The sequence below is a fragment of the Maylandia zebra genome, linkage group LG12, assembly GCF_041146795.1.
Source record: "Maylandia zebra isolate NMK-2024a linkage group LG12, Mzebra_GT3a, whole genome shotgun sequence".
Classification (NCBI taxonomy): domain Eukaryota; kingdom Metazoa; phylum Chordata; class Actinopteri; order Cichliformes; family Cichlidae; genus Maylandia; species Maylandia zebra.
Genome location: NC_135178.1, coordinates 12823931 through 12848145, shown reverse-complemented (window position 1 = coordinate 12848145; position 24215 = coordinate 12823931). Strand labels below are relative to the sequence as shown.

Sequence of the window (24215 nt, the reverse complement as noted above, 5' to 3'; positions counted from 1 at the left end):
TGTTTGTTACCTTTTGTCCCTTTGTGCACACGGCGTAGCCTATCACACTGGCTCCGTTGGAGGTTCCTGAAGACGTCAGGGGCGGCGGCTTCCATCTCACCTGCAGGAACCCGGGTGTTTGACCACACTGGACCTGCACCTCCTGGGGAGGGAGAGGGGGGCCTGCGGAGGACAGTGCACATTTATCAGACAAGGAGAGAGGAAATAAAGACAGACTGCCTGTTCCTGCCATCCCTGCCTGTTTTATCAAAAAAGAATGAGCTGACCTTTGTACTGTGGACCGCTGGCGTTCAATATCCACTTCACTGTGGGATGGAATAAGCATGTTCTCAATCTGGAGGATTTGTAGTACACGTCTCGAATTTAAAACCTATTTCACTAAGATGAATAGCTGGTATATCATATGATAACATCAGTCGGGAACGGCTGAATAGCAGTATTTACCAGTAGGATGATTTTTCTTTCTATCTATAAACAGGTTTATGTCGGGGCACTGGTTGAAAAATCCAAGTCTGCCAACATTGGCTATATGTATAGCAATATCATGCTCTTACTGACAATATTCTTCCGAGCCTCAAAAAAACCCCAGTTTGCTATTTTCTCAATCTGTCCATCCTGCATGCATACTAAACAACATGCCCATCTGTGCAGCGCCGCCGTTCACCTGCAGCCACACAGCGAGCAAGAGGGAGTCACAGTCAGTCAGCAGAATCTCCGAGCCGTGACGTGCAGCTGCGCGAGCGTCCGGGAATCTACATCAGAGCAATCTTAATCACATTTCTAAGACTGACTGTTGGGAAAAAGCGCAGTCTCTGAATAGCAGCAGTAGCTGTTTGGAGATTTCATTTCCTCTTGTCATTTTTAAACGGCCCCCGTCACAAACAACGCGCTCTCCTCCGAGAGCCGAAACGAGTGTTTAAATGAATATCTCAGTGGAGCCACTTTCATTAGTAGTGGACACAAACGGCAGGCGCTGATTTCCAGGGAGCGAACTGGTAGCCGCTCTGTGCGACTAATATTAAAAATGCATCACTAAGCACTAATGAAGCAACTTGTTTGAAGAACACACGCTGAGTGCAGAAGCCTAATATAGCACTTCCAGATACTGCCGTCGTCACTGACAGCGGCTGTCTGCCTCCACTATTCAGACAATTTTAGACGCCTCTAATTAACATATTCAATAGATGGATCGTTTAATGAACTTTCAGCATGCGGGCTCGTCAGCTGCCAACACAAAATGTCAATTCAAACTTCAGCCTCGATCTCCGTCTTTCCCCCCTTTCTCTCTCTCTTTTTTCACTTCTTGACATCATAACTCTCTGTCATCTCCCGTTTGGCTCCACTTTTCTCAGTGACTGCCATAATAATTGGAAGTGTCTCCTTCCATGGTAAATGGAAGGTGTCACACATTAAACATCCCTCCGAGTGCATATAAAAAGCAATAATATGAACCATATTCAATCTATAGGCAACAACGGGCTGACTAGTTTTACCTGTCCATGGCTTTTCTCGCTTGACAGCAGGGCCGTGAGACCCAAGTTAACACTGGCAACAGTCAAGCAACAAAGAGCCTCCTGGGAGAAGAAATCCCAGAGATGCATGCTTAATATTTACACCCTTGTTTTCAGAATACTTCTTAAGCGGGTTTTCACATTACAGCTTTATCGGAACGTCTTTTTTCTTGTTTGTTCGTGTTTCTACCCTTTACGTCTTATCACAAAAGCACACACACAGATCCTCGAGGGCAATATAAAGGTAGCTGGGGAAGAATCTAAATGACTAAAATGTTTGTAAGTGTAATGACCTTGATGCGTGTGCCCGATTAAACACGATGACTGGTACCTCAGATGGAAATTTTTCAGGCTTTTATTTATTGTGAAATCAAAGCTTTTTATGCAGAACAAAGTCTATAAGAGCACCGTTCAGACTGGGATAAAAAGAAGGCCGTGTTAGCCTTTTATCCAAAGCATTTTGTACCTGCCTTGGTGCATTTGCAAACAACAAGACTTTGCTTCACACCGAGTGTCTGATTAACCTTATTTTCGCATGCAGCAGGCAGCTGTTTGCAGTTTGTATCGGCACCAAACAGCAGGTTAAGGACTAAGTGAGATATAGGAAGGGAAGCATGTTGTTACATATTTTTCTCAGACTTTGCTGAGTCTGTTGGATGTGTAAACATTCAACATTCACCTCAACAACTTTATACTGCCCCCAAGTGGGAAAAAAGAAAAAAAAGATAGACAAGCCAAGGCAAAATGTATTTTAAGCACAACACAAACCTTCAGCAGTAGTAGTAGTAGTATTATGTGTCTTAAGCCACACCACCAAGGATTTTGTGAGGCTTTACTTCAGTAAGATGGACTGATCAACCAACCAACCAACCAACCAACCAACCAAGAGACTAACATTGATATCTCTAGTCATGCTACCATGGCTACAAATATCCGAGCATTTCTAGCCACGGCCATGCAACCATGCACCATGCAAAGGAAAATTCCTCCACTGCTGTGATTCACAAAACCAATTATTTCTGCACTGGGGTGACTTACGTTTTAAGGACTGACCTGCAGGCTGAGTGCAGAACTCCACAGAGATTTCCCTCTTTTCCCTTTGATCCACTGGAAGCTGCCAAGGCACCTGATGTGGCTGTGCGACAACCTTCACCTTGTAAACTGTCATCGGCTTCAAGTTGAAAAACTTGTACTTATAGCCCCCTGCCTTGACCATGTCATACTCTGCACCGTTGAGGAAGATGGTGTGACTGTAGTTGCTGTTGCTGGGCATCCAAGACAGCTCAGCAGAGGCCTGCGTGATGCTGTCCACCCGCAGGTAGTAAGGTGCCACCACCACGTCCTTACCCACGAGAAGAGTGCACCGAAGTTCGTCTGACGGGCCCCTGTCAGTGATGCTCTGCACTGAGATGCGGTAGGTGTGTGTGGCCAGATTGAGCTTTTCAATAAGAGACTTTGTCCTGCCCCCGTAGGGGACACTCATACGAACCTCCTTATCCACCAAGACATTGTAGCCACTAATGGAGCCCCAGCCCGGTGGGAACACCGGAGGATCCCAGCCAATAATCACACTTTTGGCCAGTTGCTTAATCAGGTTGATGCGGCGGGGATAAGGCACAATGTCTTCACCGACCTCGTCAATGCTGACATCCAAGGTTCCCGTGCCATTGGTGGAGGAGCCCAGGAGGTCCATGCCCAAGCTGCTGGTGCTTAGACAGTCTAATTTACTGTCAGACAGCAGGCTGCTTATGCCTGTTCCTGTGCCGACCCCAGGTCTTTGAGGCCTCAGGCTACTGTGGTTGAGGTAGCCAGGTTCTTTAGTTAATATGTCCCTGTGCTGGACAGAGGGCGCCTCCTCATCTTGGATAAAATCTACAAAATTGGATGGGACGAGTCCTCTCTGTCCATCCAGCAGCTCTCCTGAGGACACAATAAGGATGCAGCTGGTACTTTGGTCACGTGGTAAAGTGCAAGATGTGATAAAAAAAAAAAAAAAACACCTTTTTAAAAAAAGGCCTGACCTTCATAAAAGCCATCCTCGTCCATTGTTCCGTAAATGTAAAGGTACTTCCCAGCCACCAGGGGGAGCTCTGCCTCAGGATGCTCATTGGGTCCATCATAAGGATTGTAACTACAGTAAAAAGAAAACAAATGAATTAGCTTCCAAAGTGCACACTTTTTTGTTGCAATTATTCTCCATTTGGGTTTGTTTTATATCAAACACCACAAACATAATATGTATGTCGAGGAAAACGATTTGCCGAGCGCTGCTTTGAAAATACAAAGTTTTTTTTCTGTTCTATTATATTTGGCTGTTTGCAAATATGAGAGGGTTGAAGAGAGTGTGGGTTGAAAGCTTTGGCCCTGTTTCACAAATCTGTGTGCTTGAGGATTCCAATTATTTTCTATGCTGACAGGTTATTTTCTTTAGCAGCAGAAACACTGAGTCACATTTAAGACCACAGCGCTGCGAGAGAAAGCAAATAACAGAGCAAGATTTTCAGTTCAGTGCGAGAGATTTTCCACCACCTCTGTTTTAAATGATCACAATGATTTCACTTTGGTTTAGGGGTAGGGGTGTAACGTAAGCACAAAGCCCTGTAGGTTTGAAATGATAAACTCATGAGGATCAAACTTTTTTTCCATTTATTTATTTTACAAATACAGCAGTGGTTGAAAAAGTAATTGTGTGTTTTGTGTGCATACCTGTAGCGAGCAACACACAGACGGACCTTCCCTGTGAACCGTGGTTTGGATCTGGTGGTGGAGCTGAGATCTTTGTCCATCTGGAGAAGGAAGCATTCACAGATTTTCACAGTTTCAACATCGAATGCTTCTTAATGTTTGCACGTTCCCTTTGGTTCAATGTTTTAGCTTGTGTCAACTAAATATATTTGATCAATCCCAAATAATCTGCATGAGTAACACCGAGAAGCCTCCTGGATTCCCGCTGTGTGGATTTTCTCGTGTTCAGCCCAAAGACATTATTTAGATTAAAATGAATCAGCATTTTCCCAAATGTGCCGTCTACGTAAGGGATCACAGAGGCATGAGCGAGGGAATGGATCTAATACTGGTGAGTTCATCTTAAAAAAAAATTATAATAAAAAGCTTTTTCACAGAAACTATTAGAGCTCCACTGACCTGAGTGACAACAGAAATGCTTTTGGGTAAATACGTGGAGCAAACGATTGAAATTATTGGGAATTCTCCCACGTTGTGTCTCAACGGTGTCGTTTGGGATTTTTAGACCGTCTTTCCACAGTTTATTAGATTCCATTTGTTTGAGATGTATCGAATCGATCTGATTTCGGACGTGTAAAAAGATAGAGTACAAATGGACACTATAATATACCTCAGAGAGTAAAGCCCGCGCTGGACTGCTGGCTCGACCGCGAGTGAGGAATGTTGGCTTGACAGAGAGGAGCTCGGGCTTGTCTCCGCTGACTTGGAGTGGTCGGATGAACTCCGATATCAAAGATCTGCTTGTTGGGGCCTCATTGCCTGTGGAACAAAAGCAACGTAGCTCCACACATCACAATATAACAGAACTAATATCAAAGTCAGAATTTTCATCTTGTATTTGATTGCATGCTGTCCTTTAAAAAGGTTCTGCCATTTAATTCAATTTGATTTCATGAAATTTTTGTTAAGCAGGATGATTGATGTGGTTCTATCAGAGTACTTGTTTGCTTTGGTTTTATTTGTCCATCACTTCTTTGGTGAATCTCATTCACCTTTTTTCATCAATTACTGAATTAGCTCTGTCTGTATTTATAGTCCTGTGCTTCTCCTTGTTGTCTGTGTGATCATCTGCGTGTACTCTGTGTTCCCCGGCTGTTCCATCCTGGCTCCTAGTTTTTTTGGATCACTTTATATCATTAATCTGTGGACTGTGTGCTTGTTTCTGCCTGAACTCTGCTGTTGCTATCTTCTTCCTTTTGGTTTGATTTGACTTATTCTTAGTTCTTCAACCTAACAGCATCCATGTGTTCTGTGATCTCTGTGTGGATAACCTGAATTTAGGACAAACTGAATAAAAGTGGCCCGATAGATACTGATTTTGAGGGGTGACGAAGGAAAGTGACATCCAGAATGAAATGCAGTCAGCGCTGACATCATGCATCTCCACTGCTCGGCTCGCTGTTACATCACAGGCACTGTTGCACAGTGTGCCTGCCAGTGTCTGTCCTTATCCTGGGTGAGGTCAAGCCAGGTCCTGAATCAACTGCTCCTGTTTCTCAGCCTGTTCCTGAGAGTGGTGTTGCTCCTTGAGTCACTCGCTAAAGTTTGGACTGTTTCTGTGTCAGGCAACTATTCCTGAGTCTGAGTCAGCTGACACATAACCAATTACTAAGACTGTCCCAGAGTCAGCTGCACTTTTCCAGCCAAACTCGGCTAAAGTCTTAATGGCCAGTACAGAGTCTTGATTGATACTCAGACAATAAATTAAACTCCCGGCTCGACTAAAGTAAAAAGATATTTTTACTCCACCTGCAACTCCTGAATCGACTTACGCCACACCTGCCCAAAAGCCTAAACAGCACTGATGACCTACAACCAGTTCCTGAGTCATTCTACTTGCTGGCTCCCAGTGGCTACAGTGGGAGGATAGATGATATCTATTAACTCCCACCCTGAGGAAAACTGGTCTGCTGGAGTACCAAGATTCAGCCCCCTTGAGTGTCCCGCATCATTCCCTGAACTTACTCAGTTTCCCCACCTTTCAAGGTGGTATCCTCCACCACAGAGAGGGATTCTGTCCTTTCCCACAAATAGATCCCGCCTTCACCGGCACTCCTTCCTGTCTGCTGAGCACCTGTGCTGCCCTCCTTAGTAACCCAGCCACTTTGCTATCCCACCTGTTCTTCACCCACCACGCGTTACTTTACTTTTGTCTTTGAGCCCTTTAAATGTAAGTTTTAAAATAGCACATAACTTTATTTTGTAAATGTGTAAAATTACATAGCAACAACAACCTAAACAACACGTTGTGCTGTAATTAGTGAGCAACTTATGCATTGATTTAAAAAGTTTCACATACTAGAGGCCATTTAAACAGATTACAGGTGACACAGCTGTCTTTGACTTAATATTTCTAAACGTTTAGTTAATTTGACTTTTTATGAGGGAAGTCATAAAAACTACTACTACTAATAGTTCCTATAAGACTGGAATGATACATCTTAATTAACTGTACACTTGAATACAGGTGATCTGCATTTCGTTGCCCTGTACCTGTGCATGTGCAATGACAATAAAGTTGAATTCTATTCTATTCTATCTACAGTAACCTTTATCTGCTGAAAGCAGAGCTTTAATGCTAACAAATGGCCTTTACCTTTCTCTGTGGGGGCAGCCAGTCCATTAAGGAGCTGTGACAGGGATTTGTTCGGAGACCCAGGAGATTCACACACAGTTAAGGGTTCAGTGCTGAGGATATCAAACTTCCCAGCCTGGAGCCGAAACTTCTCCAGCTCTTTAGACAGGAGGTTGAACTGCTCACTCTGAGTCCGACATTTCTCCTCCAGCTCGCGGACTTTGGCCTGATGGCGGGGAGGGAGGAGACACATTGAGACAGAAGCGAGAGACAGAGGAGGAGAGAAAAAAGGATGGGAAAGGGAGAAAGATGGAATGGAGACAAAGAAAATAAAAATAAAAAATAATGATAAAGACACAAAAAGAGTTCACGCTATATGTGAACAAGAAAACAGACATTTACTGTAGGACTAATAACACTGATCAGTCATTACAAAGAAAAGAAACCTTGAAATGACTTCTTGACCACTACTGACGGTACATTATACAAATCGCATGCACAACTATCCTACAGTTCATAATAACAGTACTCCAAATAAAACTTATTTCAAAGCATACCCAAACTGTCTTAAAGGATGAGGTCGATGATATTATATGTTTTTGTTATTGCCGTGTAAGACCTTAAAAAGACCAAAAACAGAAAGCTTTAAGCGAATTGAGGCAAACAGTGTTGAAAGCACACTGCAGCAGAGGGCAACGTGTTTCTCAAACTGTGATGAGCATGAGTAGTGCAGTTTATTTTAAGTCTATCCCACACACTCCACACCATCCAGGGAGTATGCACTGGTGCTCTACTACTAACTGGGTCTGTATTTATCCGAAGATGAGAATAGCCACCATAAAATGCACTACCGGTATTTACTTCAGTTTGCGTAATCTCTGCTGGAAATGCAGAATAGCCCTTTTTTGTATATTTGTCACACTTACATTTTTTCAGATCATAAAACAAATTTCAATATTAAATCTAATACTAAAGATGACGCCAGTGAATACAAAATGCAGTTTTTAAATGATGATTTTGATTTATCAAGGGAAAAAAAGCTATCCAAACCTACCTGGCCCTGCGTGAACAAAGCAATTTCCCCTCTTGTTAAATCATGAATAAACTTTGATTAACCACATTTATTTGGAACGCTGATTTTAGCTTAGGTCTGATTACTGCCAGACCTGCTGAAACAAGAAATCACTTAAATACAGCTTGTCTGAAAAAGTGAAATAGGCTCAAAGAGCTCAAAACGTCAATCTGAAAAAACAGCCGAGAAACAAAGTTGACATCTATCGGTCTGGAAATGGTTACAAAGACAGTGAACCACAGTGAGTGCTATTATCTCCAAATGGAGGAGATATGGCTTGAATAGTGGTGAATTTATCAAAATGACTCCAGAAGTGCATTGATAGTGGTCACAAAAAACCCAGAAGGACATCTAAAAGACTGCAGGCCTCACAGTTAAGGTCAGAGTTCATGAATCAACAATAAGAAAGAGAGTGGGCAAAAATGGCACCCATGAGAGAGTCCAACGAGAAATCCACCACTGACACAAAGGCTTGTCTCACATTTGCTGAAAGACGTTTTGATGACCGCTTTTGGGAAATATTCTGTGGACTGATGACACAAAAGCTGAACTTTTTGGTAGTTTTTTTTTCTTTTTTTCCTAGTGTGAAAGCAACACAGCATTCCACAAACATGGTGGTGGCAGAGTGATCATGTGTGGCTGGTTTTAGAGAAAATCCTGAAGGAGAACATCCATTCATCACTTCATGACCTGAAGCTCAAGAACATTTGGATTGTGCAACCGGACAGCGGTCCAAAAAGATCGGCAAGTCCAACTCTGAATGGCTCAAAAACACAAAACAAAAAGCAAAATGAGTTAAGATTCAGACTGAGTTCCTTTGGCATGACCTTAAACATGCTGATGATGCTTCACAACCCTCCAACGTGTCTGAATTAAAACAATTATGAGAAGAAGAGTGGGTCAAAATTCCTCCACAGCGAAAGATTCACTGCCAGTCGTCACAAAAAGCTTGATTGCAGTTCACAACCAGTTATTAGATTTAGGACACAATTACTTTTTTCACACAGGAACTGCTAAGTTTGGATAACTTTTTTCCCTTAATAAATGAAATCATAATTGTATTTACTGGGATTATCATTGTGCTGTGTATTTAAGATGAGTGCAACACAACATTGCAATTTCGTCACCACTGGATATGACTGGATTTGAGATGAGACCCACACACAAGGCACGGAGGTCTGCTTGCTGTTGGTACTGGTCTTTCTGTAAGATTTCAACAATAACAAAAATTTTGCATAACATCATCCGTACATGTTGAGAGCAGGAAACATTATCGCACAGACTAACACTGACAAACTGAACATGACCGCTTGGGCAGGTTCAATAGAAAATTCCAGGTGCTGCAGCATGGTTTCCCACGTAAAATGATGCAATGCATTAGCAATCACTTCTCGGTCCGAAACCGAGCGCAGTCTGAGAGGCTCTGGAAGATACTGAAGCGACCGTGGAATTATACAGCGCCGCCCAAAAACACAGTGATGCCCGCCGCATCAGTATTTCTGTTAAAACAGCGTTTCATGCAGGCAGGTTGCTGCTGGATATAACATGCTGCTGGCAGACTGACGACAAATATATTCCTGCATTTATGAAACAGAAAAAGTAAATTAGGAGACACTAGTTTGAGCAGCATCATACAGTTAGTTGTATGGCAAGTAGACGGTTTTTAAAACACATGCTGCATAAACACACATGCAATGCTACAAAGGAAAAAGGATCACATTCATCACCGTCTGGTACTGTATCCTATACTAGAAATGCAGTTTGTTCTTTTTAAGCTACTACATATTATAATGAAGAGAGAATATTATACTTTGGAAAAACTTACTTATTTTAGCCTGAGAGTTTTGTTTGCTCACATGTAAATAGAATTTTAACATATCTGATGCGAATACATGTCGATACAAGTGATTTATATTGAATTAAAGTGTATTTTGTTACTTGGTTTTCTGATTCTTTTATCAATGTTTCTTTATGATCAGGCCAGAAAGACCTCCGTGTTATCTATTAGTCATGTTTCACCCTTTCAAAGAGTCCACTCGTGAGTCTTGCCTTGTGAAACGAGCTGAAAGGGCTGTATGAAAAGATCGATGTGAAAAATTGTACTGAAAAGCCAAAAGGCATGACCGCAAGTTAAATCAGCTCATACAGTGGGGCAAAAAAGTATTTAGTCAGCCACCGATTGTGCAAGTTCCCCCACCTAAAATGATGACAGAGGTCAGTAATTTGCACCAGAGGTACACTTCAACTGTGAGAGACAGAATGTGAAAAAAAAATCCATGAATTCACATGGTAGGATTTGTAAAGAATTTATTCGTAAATCAGGGTGGAAAATAAGTATTTGGTCACCTCAAACAAGGAAGATCTCTGGCTCTCACAGACCTGTAACGTCTTCTGTAAGAAGCTTTTCTGTCCCCCACTCGTTACCTGTATGAATGGCACCTGTTTGAACTCATCATCTGTATAAAAGACACCTGTCCACAGCCTCAAACAGTCAGACTCCAAACTCCGCCATGGCCAAGACCAAAGAGCTTTCGAAGGACACCAGGAAAAGTATTGTAGACCTGCACCAGACTGGGAAGAGTGAATCTACAATAGGCAAGCAGCTTGGTGTGAAAAAATCAACTGTGGGAGCAATCATCAGAAAGTGGAAGACATACAAGACCACTGATAATCTCCCTCGATCTGGGGCTCCACGCAAGAGCTCATCCCGTGGGGTCAAAATGATCATGAGAACGGTGAGCAAAGATCCCAGAACCACACGGGGGGACCTGGTGAATGACCTGCAGAGAGCTGGGACCAAAGTAACAAAGGTCACCATCAGTAACACACTACAACGGCAGGGAATCAAATCCCGCAGTGCCAGACGTGTTCCGCTGCTGAAGCCAGTGCATGTCCAGGCCCGTCTGAAGTTTGCCAGAGAGCACATGGATGATACAGCAGAGGATTGGGAGAATGTCATGTGGTCAGATGAAACCAAAGTAGAACTTTTTGGTATAAACTCAACTCGTCGTGTTTGGAGGAAGAAGAATACTGAGTTGCATCCCAAGAACACCATACCTACTGTGAAGCATGGGGGTGGAAACATCATGCTATGGGGCTGTTTTCCTGCCAAGGGGACAGGACGACTGATCCGTGTTAAGGACAGAATGAATGGGGCCATGTATCGTGAGATTTTGAGCCAAAACCTCCTTCCATCAGTGAGAACTTTGAAGATGAAACGAGGCTGGGTCTTCCAACATGACAATGATCCAAAACACACCGCCCGGGCAACAAAGGAGTGGCTCCGTAAGAAGCATTTCAAAGTCCTGGAGTGGCCTAGCCAGTCTCCAGACCTCAACCCCATAGAACATCTGTGGCGGGAGTTGAAAGTCCGTGTTGCTCGGCGACAGCCCCAAAACATCACTGCTCTCGAGAAGATCTGCATGGAGGAATGGGCCAAAATACCAGCTACTGTGTGTGCAAACCTGGTAAAGACCTATAGTACACGTTTGACCTCTGTTATTGCCAACAAAGGTTATGTTACAAAGTATTGAGTTGTATTTTTGTTGTTGACCAAATACTTATTTTCCACCCTGATTTACGAATAAATTCTTTACAAATCCTACCATGTGAATTCATGGATTTTTTTTTCACATTCTGTCTCTCACAGTTGAAGTGTACCTCTGGTGCAAATTACTGACCTCTGTCATCATTTTAGGTGGGGGAACTTGCACAATCGGTGGCTGACTAAATACTTTTTTGCCCCACTGTAACTGCATTTTTTTAATGTTATCTCTTTAGCCAGATAAATGTTGATCTTAATTCACAATGTGGTGTTACTTGGCCCCATGGGTCAAACTACATACCAGGCTGCTGTATATCCCGCTAATGGCAAAGGCGTAAAATATATATACTTATATATATCAAGTAAATAAATAAAAGCAATTCTGAAATACCTGCATGCTGTCCAAGTGGTTCTGTATAAGCATAAACACACATCCATACAATGACAAGAGATGTAAGAAAGAAATAAAGCACAATTACACACATGTGATCACTCATACACATCTCTAAAATCACAATCTTTTCAACACACACGCATACATATCGCCGTATTACAATGCCAATACAAAGACTAAATATAGATTTTTGCGTGCTTTATGGTTCATTTACCCCAAAAGCAACTCTCTATACCAAAAGTCATTTTAAAGATACTGTGAAAAAAAGCAGTATACTTTGGCCAAGATAGTTTTAAAACAATAAGACTTTATTAAAGAAACAAAAGAAACAAAAAAAAAAAAAAATTCAGGAAGTGAGGTCACGGAAAGCAGGAAACGCTCGAGCAGCATACACAAAAACACACAGCAAAGCCCCCAAGACCCCCAGAGTCCAGACGCTCACCTCTAACAGATGGACAGCGCCCTCATGTTCCTTTTTAGCCTCAACCTGAGCCTGAGAAACACAAGGTGCAGTTCACTTACATTGCAGTTTATGCTGTGCTTTAGTTTCTGTTTAAAACACCGACGAAAGATCCTCACAAAGAGCATCTCTCAAAGGCATTCATTGGTGCGCGAGGTGAAAATGGTTGAAAAGACGGCGCGGACCCCCGTCCGCACTCACGTTTGCCAGCAGTGGCTTGATTCGATAAGATATCGCCGAATGCTTAAAGAATATCGCGTCTTTTCTCAAACCATTTTCGCCTCTCCGGTTTTATGTTTTGTTAAGCATGTTTGTCATTTATCATTCGGAGAGCTGTGCAACATGAAAGCATTACATGCGTGCAAGAAACTGAATATAATCAAGCAACTGCAAGCTGAAGAGCACCTGCACAAGAGTCTCTAACTACCAGCCCAGGGGTTAGATGCACACATGATTTTATTGCTTCTATTATGGTTTCCCTCAACACAGAAATCATAGTAAGGCTCCTCCTTCAGATATAACATCAGCTACAGAGGTGAAAGTGACATAAATGCTCCTGTGTTGTCAACAACACAGGAGCAAAGCAGAGTACACAGCTGTACATTTTTGCAAAGCTAAGAGGAACTGCTGATTGTGGTTGGGGCACAGCCATTTTTAAGAGAAGACGACTTCCTGCATCATCTATGGGCAAAAAACCTAAGTTTGAGCCTGCCCATGTATCCGTAGTTAAAAAATACTGCAACGTTTACTCTTGCTGCGGCTGTTTTTCTTTTCGTTACACGATTCGTAAATGGCCGTTTCAGACAGTGAACATCTTGCCAGGGTGTTTGTTTGAATAGTTGTTTTTGGGCTACATCAAAAGGTGTAGATTTATGATCTGATTTTTTATGCTAGTGCGCTCCAGAAAAATGGGAGTTTACATTCTGAAAGACAAGGAGTATACGGAAACACTGCATCGTACGCATCATTTTTCTTATGAAAACGAGAAACATCTGTTGAGAAAAAAAATAATAAAGCGTTCCACATAAATACGAGAGCATCTGCGGGGCTTTACCATTTCATAAATCTACTTTGCAGGCAATTAATTTAGAACACAGAGAGCAGTGAGTGTCTGCAGGAAGATAAGGCAGTAATGAGCTTCTGTTAATGAGAGAAAAAAAGCTGAGAACGACTGCCTGTGAAGGGCTGACTGTGAAGTCAGAACACTGCAGCAACAGCAACACGAGGGCGCTCACAGTGTTGCCAGAGAAGGCATTGGTGACAATTCCTATCATGTTCACACTATCAGTAATCTCAGCCGTTGCTTTCACATTACAGTCAGCTTCAGTGCACAGTGGAGGAAGGCCAACCATCAAATGGCCAGCGCGAGCCTTTTTTTCCCCCTTTATTAAAGTGTGCCTCTAAAAAGTGTCGTGTCTACTTTGGATTCTAAAAGTCTGATTTGCTCGCTTGTGACAAACAAGAGTGCTCCAGAAACGCTCTGGGATTGATAAACAGCTGCAGGACGGGGATGCGACGGAGACGCTCGTGCGAAACTAGAAAAAGCGTAGAGAAAATCATGCACTCCTTAACTTCTGTTTCGTTTCTGTTGACTTTCACCTTTGTTGTGCTGTATGTTTCGCACGGGTGTTCAACAAAAAGCTCTTTCACCCATGACACACGCCAAAAGCCGGGCAAACACAAAAGCCCATCCCCACTGGTGCTTGGAGTTCGCTTACCTTCTGGAGAATGTCAATCTCCTGCTGCTTTGCATTGAGTACAGCCAAGGCCTGCTCATGCTCCAACTCTAGCTGCTGCCTCCGCTCCGCAGCCTCTCGCATATGCTGTCCACAAGGGGTGTAGGGATGGAGAGCCGGAGGGGAAAATTGTGGAAGGAAGGGGGATGGGGTGGGGGGCATAGAGAGGGCTGCTGTTAGTGGTACTAATACCCAAAGGCACGGAGCCAACACAAAATGCATCTACAGTCTTTAACTCCACATTCAGAAGTGTTACATGTGCACACATTACGCATACAGAGGCTGGTTAACAGTGTACTGACCTTTAAACCCTTAAAAAATCAAGAAAGACATAAACTATGCCACAGCAAATGCCACGTGAAGACATGTTTATGTCGAACGATCCGTGGGAAAGATCAGATCTCATCTTGCGCAAAGGTGCTCATGGATGAGGACTAGGGATGCTTTGGTGTGTGAACGAGAAACTTCCATCGGCAGTGAGGTTTGCTGCCCCCTTTAGGTAACACGAGACCTGTTTCGTCTCGGTTACTTTGAAAAGCCGTCCTCTGATCTCGTCTTTGCGTGATCAATGCGAGGTTTCGTGTTACGTGAAAAGGGTGAGCAAACTCTCTGACGTGCTCACTTGTCTGTGGTCATCCATAACAACAAAAGAAGCCATACAGTACGGGGGGGGGACTGAATGCTCGGCTCTTCCTAACACAGTGTGCCCGTGTCACATCACTGCTCCCACTACATGTGAATATTTGCAGCGCTGTAAGGTGAAAGAAGCAAATGACATTTACATGCCAGTAAAAATCTAAGATAGGTAATGTCATCGGACGTGTAGGTGACATTATCATCTAGTCTTCCTCCCCCTCCCGTCATCGTAAAGCCAAACTCTTTGTCCCGCCTCATGCATAAATCACATTAAGCAGTGCTGTGGTCGTATAGCCACGTGACCATTCGTATGTCTGGCAGCCCGCGGATAAAGGGAGGGATAAGCACAGCCACTGAGGTTGACAGAAAGCATTCAGAATGGGCTTCTCCCCAACAGATGGACATAGCAGTGATACCTTATAAATCTAGCAGGGGCAGAGGGGGCAAGGGGAAAGAAGGAAGGGACAGATCAAGTCGGGTAGGACAATGTGAAAAGGTGAAATTGGAAAGGGAAGAGCGCAGACTGTTCCGAGCTTCTACTCTTTCACAGCTCCTGGTCAGACCTCCCAACACGACACTGGAAGGCAACAGACATGTCGAGGCCATTAGACAGTATAGCGGAAAATAACCAGATGGAGGCAGTGTAGCACAGATAGGAGAAAGGGGTACTGGCAAAAGGGTTAGGCTCCATAAATGAAAAGGAATCCCAGGACAGATGAATTACTAGAAATGGAAATGCACACAGTACTGACAGACAGCGTCTGTTCTAGGAGCCAGCTTCCTCACCTTGAGCACCTGCTCTAGGTTCTCCAGTTTGGCTTGGAGCTGGTTCCTCTCCCACAGGGCTAAATCTCTCTCCTGTGTCACAGCACCAAGGGTCTCTTTGAGCTGGGCATACTCAGACTTCACCTGTGCACAAGGGAAAAGCAAGGTCCAGCGTTTTGATGAGTTGCATTACAGTATTCAATCGTCACTAATTTGTAGCATTTTTGGAACACAAAAATTGATTCATGTCATTCTTATGTGATATGGGTAAATACCCTTTCAGGTTCCCTCACCTGCCCCTGTCCTCCTGCAACCCTAAAGTTTAATGATGCAAACAATGGAGCATGATGGCTGTTTTATAGTTGAAACTAGCAACTGAAAATTTGAATTGAGTTTGTACATGAGATAAGGAGGCGGGTAACTTCCCATGCACCTTTATACAGTGGCCTTAAGCCTGGACTTTTAGCAGACCAGATTTAAGGCACTTGTCCAGTGGCTTCACTTTTCAGATGCAGAGGCTACATGAATCACGAGCCTATGAGAGAAAATATCTAACAATGAGTCAGCGACACTGCAACTCTTTCACAACTGATGCAACACAATGCTACATGTATTTTAATGATAACGGTACAAAGTGGCCTCTTCAGCAGCTGTGCTTAGCACTAAAAATGACTCTGGTTCCTTTATATAACAGACATGGTGCTGGTGCTGGGGCCTCCAGAGCAGAAGAGCTTAAATAGTCTGTCACAGCCGTTTCCAAGAGTCTGCAGCATTAGTCCAAATTTTTTTTCTTTTTTTTTTTGAAAGTGCACAAAATTACAGAAACTGTTCGGTAATCTAGTTCATTAAGACAGCAGTTTCCCAATATCATTTGTATAAATACATATTAGTCAGTCAGTGACTGATACAATATTTATGCAAGCTGAATATAACGTGCTACATGAAGGTTAGAGTTGCTGCTTTGGAATGAATGACGCTGAACAGGTTTTGCTGTACTATAAAATGTGATGCGGTTGAATGGCACGCAACAGGCAGAAAGTGGTCGGGTAAGAGAACTGCCTGGTTTCTCTGCTAAAACTATATAATTGTAATTAACACAAGAGTAATATAATTGACTCACTCCCATTGCTATGAACCAAAATATTAATACATTATTCATGTTTCCTTGTTAGCCAAGCACCAAGCATCTGACTGAACCAAGCGTTGTGACTATTTCCAACACTACATATTCTTTATAATTTGTCTTCCACAGATCATTTGTATTGGTACTTACGAGGCAGCTTTTTATAAAGGCCCCTAAGTGGAAGTGAGATGACTGGCTCCTGCGGCCGTAATGTGGTAAAGTCCCTTCCTCAGGGCGACCGTGAATGACTAATGATTCCTCAAGGAGGGCGTTTCGAGCGACATCAGCAAAGCAAAACACACACAGAACCCAGCGAGTCTGTCTCCTCTGAACGGCCCACATCCACAGATTACAAACTATCTGGAGGGGGGTGCCACGCCTAATGCAGACAAACTGAACAACTACACTGGATCCAGCAGAAGCAGGTCAATAGTCTATTAAGGGTAGAGGGAGGCTCTCTCAGTAGCCCCTCCTAGTTCATTCAAAGATAACAGGCATCAGAACACAGGGTTGCAAGCCAGGGCTAGTATCTGCGCTACCCTGCAGAGAGCTACTCTCATATCTGTCAGTCTGATAACAGCTGAGATCACTGCTGCAAGAGCCTCCATGTCCTGATAAGACACCAGTAACAAGCATCCCACCCTTCTTCAGCACCAACAGTAAATACCTGCCAGTCAGCTGCTTCACAAAATTGCTTTCCCATTCATAGAGAGGCCTGGGGATCCTTGTTGGTCTACTTGGACTTTTTGTTATCAGCTCCAAATGCCTTTGAAGTCTTGGGGCTAAAACTGAAGGGATAGTGTGTGTGTAGGATTTTAAGTCTTGTAGATTTCATTGATAATGGGCTCCATTGATCCAGTATAAAAGGACATATAATCTGTTTGTGTTATGGTTTGACCCAGAAACTCTTCAGATTGTGTCAAGATGGAGAGGCAGTGACAAGTTAGCAGCTATTAGTGTGTACTTATGTACAGCAAACTTTCTACACGTAGCTTTCACCTCTTACCTCCTCATAGTCAGATGCCTTGTGGCTGTTGCTGAACAACTGTAGATTCAAGTGCTTATTCTCGTGGAGGAAGTCTTGAAGCTCATTCTCCTAGGCAAAAGAGGCAGAAAGGAAACGGTTTAAAATCCACAAGTCACAAAGATTAGACCAGAGCACAGCACTCAAGCCCAGTATGTTGTTAGCAATAACCCATGCATTATTCATCCAAGAAGACTGCTTGAGTTTCTCTTGTACGCTCTAGAAAGCATCGCTAAAAGAAGCTGCCACTTCAGCTGCTACAGCAGAACAATAAGAATGTCATAATAGTTTTCTATGTTAGCATCTCGGATACAAAGCAATGAACAGAACAAGAAACTCAGAGAATGTTGTTTTTCACTGCTGCGAGCGTTTTGGAAGCAAACATGTATTCAAATACTACACACACACACACACACACACACAATGATCTTTCCTACCAAGTGCTTCAAGCTGGGAGTAAAAAAAAAACCCCTTCATTGGAGAGAAGGAAAACTTAATTACATTCAATCAACAGTTGCGTGGCGTGCCGTGAATGCAATTTGCAGTGCCAACTTGAGACTTCCCTGAGATGTGCAATTTATAGCAGCAGCAGCAGCAGCAGCAGCAGCAGCAGCATGTAGGCCAAGGGTTCTTCTTGTCTGGAGCTAAGAAGCTAAATGGCTCATGCATGATGCATTTACTGTAAATACAGTGCATCCTAATGGCCTGTGATGGAGAGTCTGCTCCTTTATGTTTTACTTATGAAGGATGCTTCATAAAAATGACCCAAGAGGTAAACTTGGAACTAACATTAATGCACATTAATGCACAGCCTGCGTGACGTTTGTGTTACATGCACACCAAAACACAGAGAGACACATTTTCTTTCACGATCACATGGTTTTCTATTTATATCTTATACAGAAATGGCAAAAATAACAATAGCCAACACCGAAACTAATTTTTGTATTTGTTTATTCCCTTTTTTTTAAAATTAATTTCTTCACTTCGAGCCAAGGAAACAGGGAAGCTCTACAGCCTTTTAGCTTTTATGCTACAGCACAGTATTGCCATATTTTGTAGATCATATAATATCAATACAGTGAGAGCAAATATCTATATCTTACTATATAAAATAAAAACAAATGGAACTTTTTAGTGCTGGAATAATAAAATCAATTCTTTTTCAGTTCGCCACACGATGCTGTTGTTGTTTTTTTGTTTTAAATGACATCAGCATATTTGATATTTAGTGTGAGAGTGGAAATTGTTGCAATTAAGATTAAGATATCGTGGAAAGAATCCAAAAAGCACAATGTGCATTTATATCAAACGTGTCTTGGATTTATTTTGCGGAAGTATGGGACAAAGCAGATGGATATAGCACATGGGATTTGCAAGGATAGTCATCCGTCCCTCTTCTTCAGGGTCATCTTAGCTGCCGCGCAGACACCCTTTCACACTCACATTCACACCTATGGGCAATTTAGAATCACCAGTTAAGCTAATCCCACTAACCGCACTAACTGTGTTTGGAGTTTGGTGGGAGGAAGCCGGAGAGAACCCACGCAGACATGGGGAGAACATGCAAACGCCACACAGAAAGGCCCTTTTCAGATGATGAATTCAACCCAGGCCCAATTCACGGTGAGGTAACCACCACACCACTGTGCTGGCCCAGGGAGTGCTATATGAAAGTAAAATATTCTGGGACTACTACGAACATGAAGGCTCATCTCACGTGCCGCCATTCTGAAAACAGCAAATATTAAAAAAGCTCAACTGAAAAAGCAGCCGACAGTGGGCGCATTTATCTTGACAAAGCTACCTCTCGATTCAACGGGAGCTAAGAAAATGACACGATCCATCACCCAGTTTATTTACAAAGACCTGAATCCACATAGTTGTTGTAGAAAACAAGGGTTTGGAGTCCATGTGACAGCATCGTGATATATTTTCATAGACGCCGCCATACCCAGGCTACAGAGAAGTTAAACATAAAGCTGGGGAAAGTTTGAGTACAGCAGAAAGGAGTGCATCAACTTGTGACACACTGAAAAAAGATAAATCGCAATATATGCTACTGCAATACTCAGCATGTCACAAAATGTTTAAAAGTGCTAAAATATTGTATCATAGGTTACGTGTCACATCGTTGGACCCCCGCCTCTAACTGCTGCTACTCTCTACACCTACTTATGACAATACTAGCGTGACATCCGATACACAGTATACATTAAAGTCACATATGTAAGACCATAGAAGAGAAAACACTATCAAGGAAAAGCAGAGTACACAACAGCCTGAAGACAGTACGAGAGTTGAGAGTGAGCTTTGCTTTTTTTTTTTTCGCCTGTCCCATTTGGTTCTTTAGCCATCAGAATTCAGAATTATTGTCTGAAGACCAACAAGGATACCCAATGGATTTACTTTGCCAAATGGATCATCGTGGCATTGCCGTATTGGTCCATTTGGTCGATCTTTGTTTTTATTATTTATTATATTTTATTTTCAGATGTTACAGACGGGACAGACATGAGTGAGAGATAGGAAAGGGAGAAAGAAAGAGGAAGGAAAGGAAAAACAGAAGGGGAGAGGGACAGTGAGAAAGGGGGGGAGAAAAAAAATAAAAATCTCCTGGATCACCTGTTGAGAGAAGAATAGAAAACAAGCAAAAAAAGACAAAAAAAACAAAAACAAAGCAACATACTAAACACAACACCATCGCATTAATCTAGCTAAGTGTAAACAGCAGTAAATACTAAATATTCAATGTTGTTGTGCAGCACGCAGGACAGATGTGCTTCGAAGTAGCAGCCAAGAAAGGTGTAATTTGGGTCTACGAGCAGTGAACACCCGTGTGCATACCTGTGTGGATCAGCGCGCTTGTATTCCAAAGGTTTCTCCATGTAACGATCTGCTAGGGAGTGTGGGGGGCCACAGCCCCGTCCTCCAGGGTGTGAAGCAGGTATGGAGGAGATCAAAACTCCAGACATCCAGAGGCCCCCAGAACACAAGAAACCATGGAAGACCAACAGAGGGGCAGCCGCGCCACTGTTCCAGTAAGAGCTGAGGAGAGTCCCAGATGAGGGTTCACTCAGCAGCCGCGGAGCAGAAGCCAGGGGGAGTTGCAGTGACGCGCCCGTGAGCTCCGCCGGCCGCCAGCTGTGCCTGAGTGACCGAGCCCCAGGCCGAGAGGCCGGGGGCACCCCACCCCCGAAGGGGCCCGAGCGAGCCACAGGCTCCAGGCCCCGATAAGCGGCCACCAAGGAGTGAGCCGGTGTGTACCTGGACGCCCACCCCCAGACACAAAGAACCACCAACGCACCGACACCTGAGGGAGTCCGCCACCGGCAGGGGAAGTGGTGGTAGGTGGAGATAGGCCTCCAAACCTTGGAGGGCCTGAGGTGTCCCCAGAGAGGTGGCGTCTGATACCCAACCTGACATATAGACACAGACATACAGGCACACACAGACACAAACATCCATTCCCCCCCTCATGCTCTCAAATGCACTCACTCCACACTCAACCAACGTGGAGACAGACATAAAGAGACGCTGTACACACGATCACACTCCCCAAGCGTACTCTACAAACCGGGTCTAGGTATCGGTGAGCTTTGCTGCTTTTTCATTCATTTATGTCACAAAAAAAAAAGATTCCACTTGCATCGATTCTGTCCAGTCAATTTTAATGCTTCCCGAACAAGCAGTAGATTGCATTGGCAATCCTATTCATATCCATTGATCCTTCAATTCGGTGTTAATATCGGCTGGCTGAGCCTCCAGGTGTTCCCGCTGAAGGACAAACAGCTACAGAAAAAAAAGCAAAAGCTGACATTTTGCCGTGCATACGCTGAAAGAACAATATACTGAAGCACTTTAGACATCCTGGTTTGTTGTTGATTTAAGCATTTCAATATGACTGCCACCCTCATTTAAAATCCTTTTTTTTTTGGTGGTGGGGGATTTGGACGTGACAAAACACGCATAACGATGCAAACCAAATTGTGTCAAACACAGAGAATCAGCTGTGACTTTGTTCTATATTGTTGACGTGTTAATGCTTTAAACAGATCAGCGCACGTCATAATCCCTTGGCAAGACACATTTTTACGGAGAGTCCGTGAGCCAAGCTGTGGAAGCATTTCAGTGCAGAAAACAGCGTGGCCTATACTGAGCCGTCCTCGGCGTTATTCAGCTGAAAACCTGAGATTTCTGCTGAGATGAGATTTTCTTGCACACCAACACAGACACGCACACAAAGAACAGCAAGTTTAACTGAAAGGAGGTATTACAAAAAACAGAGAGCAAAGAGACTGAATTATAGGAAAAGCGACTGCCACACAGCAATAAGAGGGGGGGAAATGAATGAATGCATTCTATTTGATCTGGATAGGAGAGCTAGGACAGTTTCATGAATGATACGCAGTGGAAAAATATAATTAGGCCTTGGGGGCAGAGTACCCGGCTACTCCTACTCCAAATGTGCATTTGGTCCAGACATGCTCTGACTCAGCTTCGTGTGCCGCAGCAACGTGTTAAGTTTTGATAAGGCTGACAGATGAATCAACTCTGCCATTTAACTCGCAAGCAATGCAAACATTTCACCCACTAACTCTATATTCAGCGGCCTCTGTTCGATGTGGATGAAAGCATCTTATTCCTCTCGTTCAGAATAGGTAATTGCCAGCTGTCTAGATGTCCAGCAAAAGGAGAAAGCATATACTTCCCCTACCTGAAGACTGGTTCCTCATGACTTCTGTAATCTCTAATATTATTAGGAGGTGGCAGTAGGTATTGAGTTGTATAAATAAACTCAATTATAGTGTCAGAAATGTGCCTAAAATATCATCTAACGGTGTAGAACTGTGAAGATGACCGACTTTAAACAGTTGGTCAGCTTCACAGTTAGACTTTTCCTTTTCCCCCCTTACACTTGAATCTCTACAACACTTTAACACACCAGGATTCCACGGACACGACGCAAAAAGCAAAATGAGCCACTTTCTGTACTATACAAAAAAGAGAAGAAACATAGTCTATCTTCAAATTAATTTTGGACACCTAGAGTGCGTGCCATGTGTCCAAGGCAACATGAGATGCCAATCGCACCTTTAACAGAAGGTGCTTGTGTTTACAAACTGCTCCTTAATGATAACAAAGCTAACCACAAAGATGCCCTGGAGATAAATTTCGGCACTGCTGTAAAGAACCTGGACTTATCGAGCCTGCCCGCCGTCTCCCTCAGCACTGATCTTCGATTATCGCGGACGCATATTCGAGCAACGCTGATACAGCTAATGCTTGTCGCCATGGTAACAGGCTTTAAATGCTCGCGGAGGCACGCTCTGCTGATGGTCTGTAGCTGTACACCCGATACCCAGGAAAGTAGAGGTGCCAGATGGCTGTGACAGTGTTTACTGTCACTCACACACTCAGTCAGATGATGTGTTTATATACACGGCCGCTGAACTCACGATGAGGGGGGACATTAATGAAAATGTGCAATTTCAACACTGGGTCAAAAAAAAAAAAAAAAGAAGTATCAGTGTGTATTCCTATTGACACTGTTAAAAATTCGCCAACAGCGCAGGTAATCCTGCACGTTTGTGCTTCTTTTTAACATGAGATGTAGAGGAAACAGAGGAGAGAGAGGGAGTTGGTTTAGACCAAACAGGAAGTGACATTACTGTCAACTCGCCATCCCCTCACAAAAAAATTCCCTGGTCTTGTCTCTGTTTGCGTCGCTGTTCTCAAAGCTTGGTGGAGCAGGGGGAGATGAGAGCTGTACCGCAGTCTGTGGAGACCAGCCTGCCATTTCTGCTCGCCATTTGGGGACAGTTTGTCCTTTGGGTAGCTTCCCCTGGACTCAGCAGGCTAATAATGGGCGAGGAGGGAAGTGCTGCTGTGGGCAGGGACGGCGAGAGGAGGGCAGCAAAGAAAACTGTCCTAATGCAGTGTTTATTTAGGGCAGAAAGCCACACACAAAGACAGCTCGTCTATAGAGGGGGGGCTCGGGGGTATGACGAAATGAATTCAAATGGTCCAGGACCAGACAGTGCCATTTAAATTACTGCCGAGTCCCTCGAGCTCCTACCTTTCATAGAGAAAAAATTCCATTTCAGGCCATCTGCACTAGTCTTTTACTACTCTCTTTCAAACACGTATACTTTTATTGTGGTGCCAAACTTCAACTTTTTATAAAGAGGCTTTGATGTCTACAGTTTTTTTCCCCCCAGCTCTCAAACTACAGAGAAGAGAAGAATAATGCTTTATCTACTCTCACTATCACACATACTCTAAAATTCTTTAGCTGAGCATTTTGCCTCAGAGTGCGTGGGTAACCAACTTTAACCACTGGAAATTCATAGCAGAAAAACTTTGCTCTCTCTCAAACTCAACTTTAATGGACAGAAGCATCTCCAGCTTTGGCACACTGTGAAACAAACTGATTAGTCACTCTGGCTTGGTACCATCAACTCGTCTACACGTCCTTGCTGCGAGAAGCCGTGAGAACTCCTCCTGTCTCAGGTACAGAATGTTTCTCCAGTTAAATAAATAAAATATAGCAGGGTAATTATTGCCTTTGCTGGTCACTGGTTATTTTATCACATTTGGCATTTAGCCTGGCCTCAATGACAAATCCCA

At 43.4% G+C, this 24215-nt stretch overlaps 1 protein-coding gene across 4 annotated transcripts in view; it reads right to left on the bottom strand.

The window, feature by feature from the left end:
* rimbp2b (RIMS binding protein 2b) overlaps positions 1–24215 on the bottom strand; it is a 109270-nt gene that overhangs the window by 16896 nt on the left and 68159 nt on the right. The window contains exons 6-16 of one of the 4 annotated variants that reach the window (XM_076890710.1): positions 17568–17657; positions 15460–15582; positions 14020–14124; positions 12284–12334; positions 11839–11859; positions 6853–7057; positions 4867–5015; positions 4218–4297; positions 3533–3642; positions 2565–3431; positions 11–162 (exon numbers count right to left, since the gene is read on the bottom strand). In XM_076890710.1, coding sequence (XP_076746825.1) covers positions 11–162; positions 2565–3431; positions 3533–3642; positions 4218–4297; positions 4867–5015; positions 6853–7057; positions 11839–11859; positions 12284–12334; positions 14020–14124; positions 15460–15582; positions 17568–17657 — 1953 coding nt within the window. Of the gene's footprint in view, positions 1–10; positions 163–2549; positions 3432–3532; positions 3643–4217; positions 4298–4866; positions 5016–6852; positions 7058–11838; positions 11860–12283; positions 12335–14019; positions 14125–15089; positions 15218–15459; positions 15583–17567; positions 17658–24215 lie in introns of those variants that run through there. The other 3 variants (XM_012917350.5, XM_076890711.1, XM_012917349.3) reach the window with 3 other exon arrangements.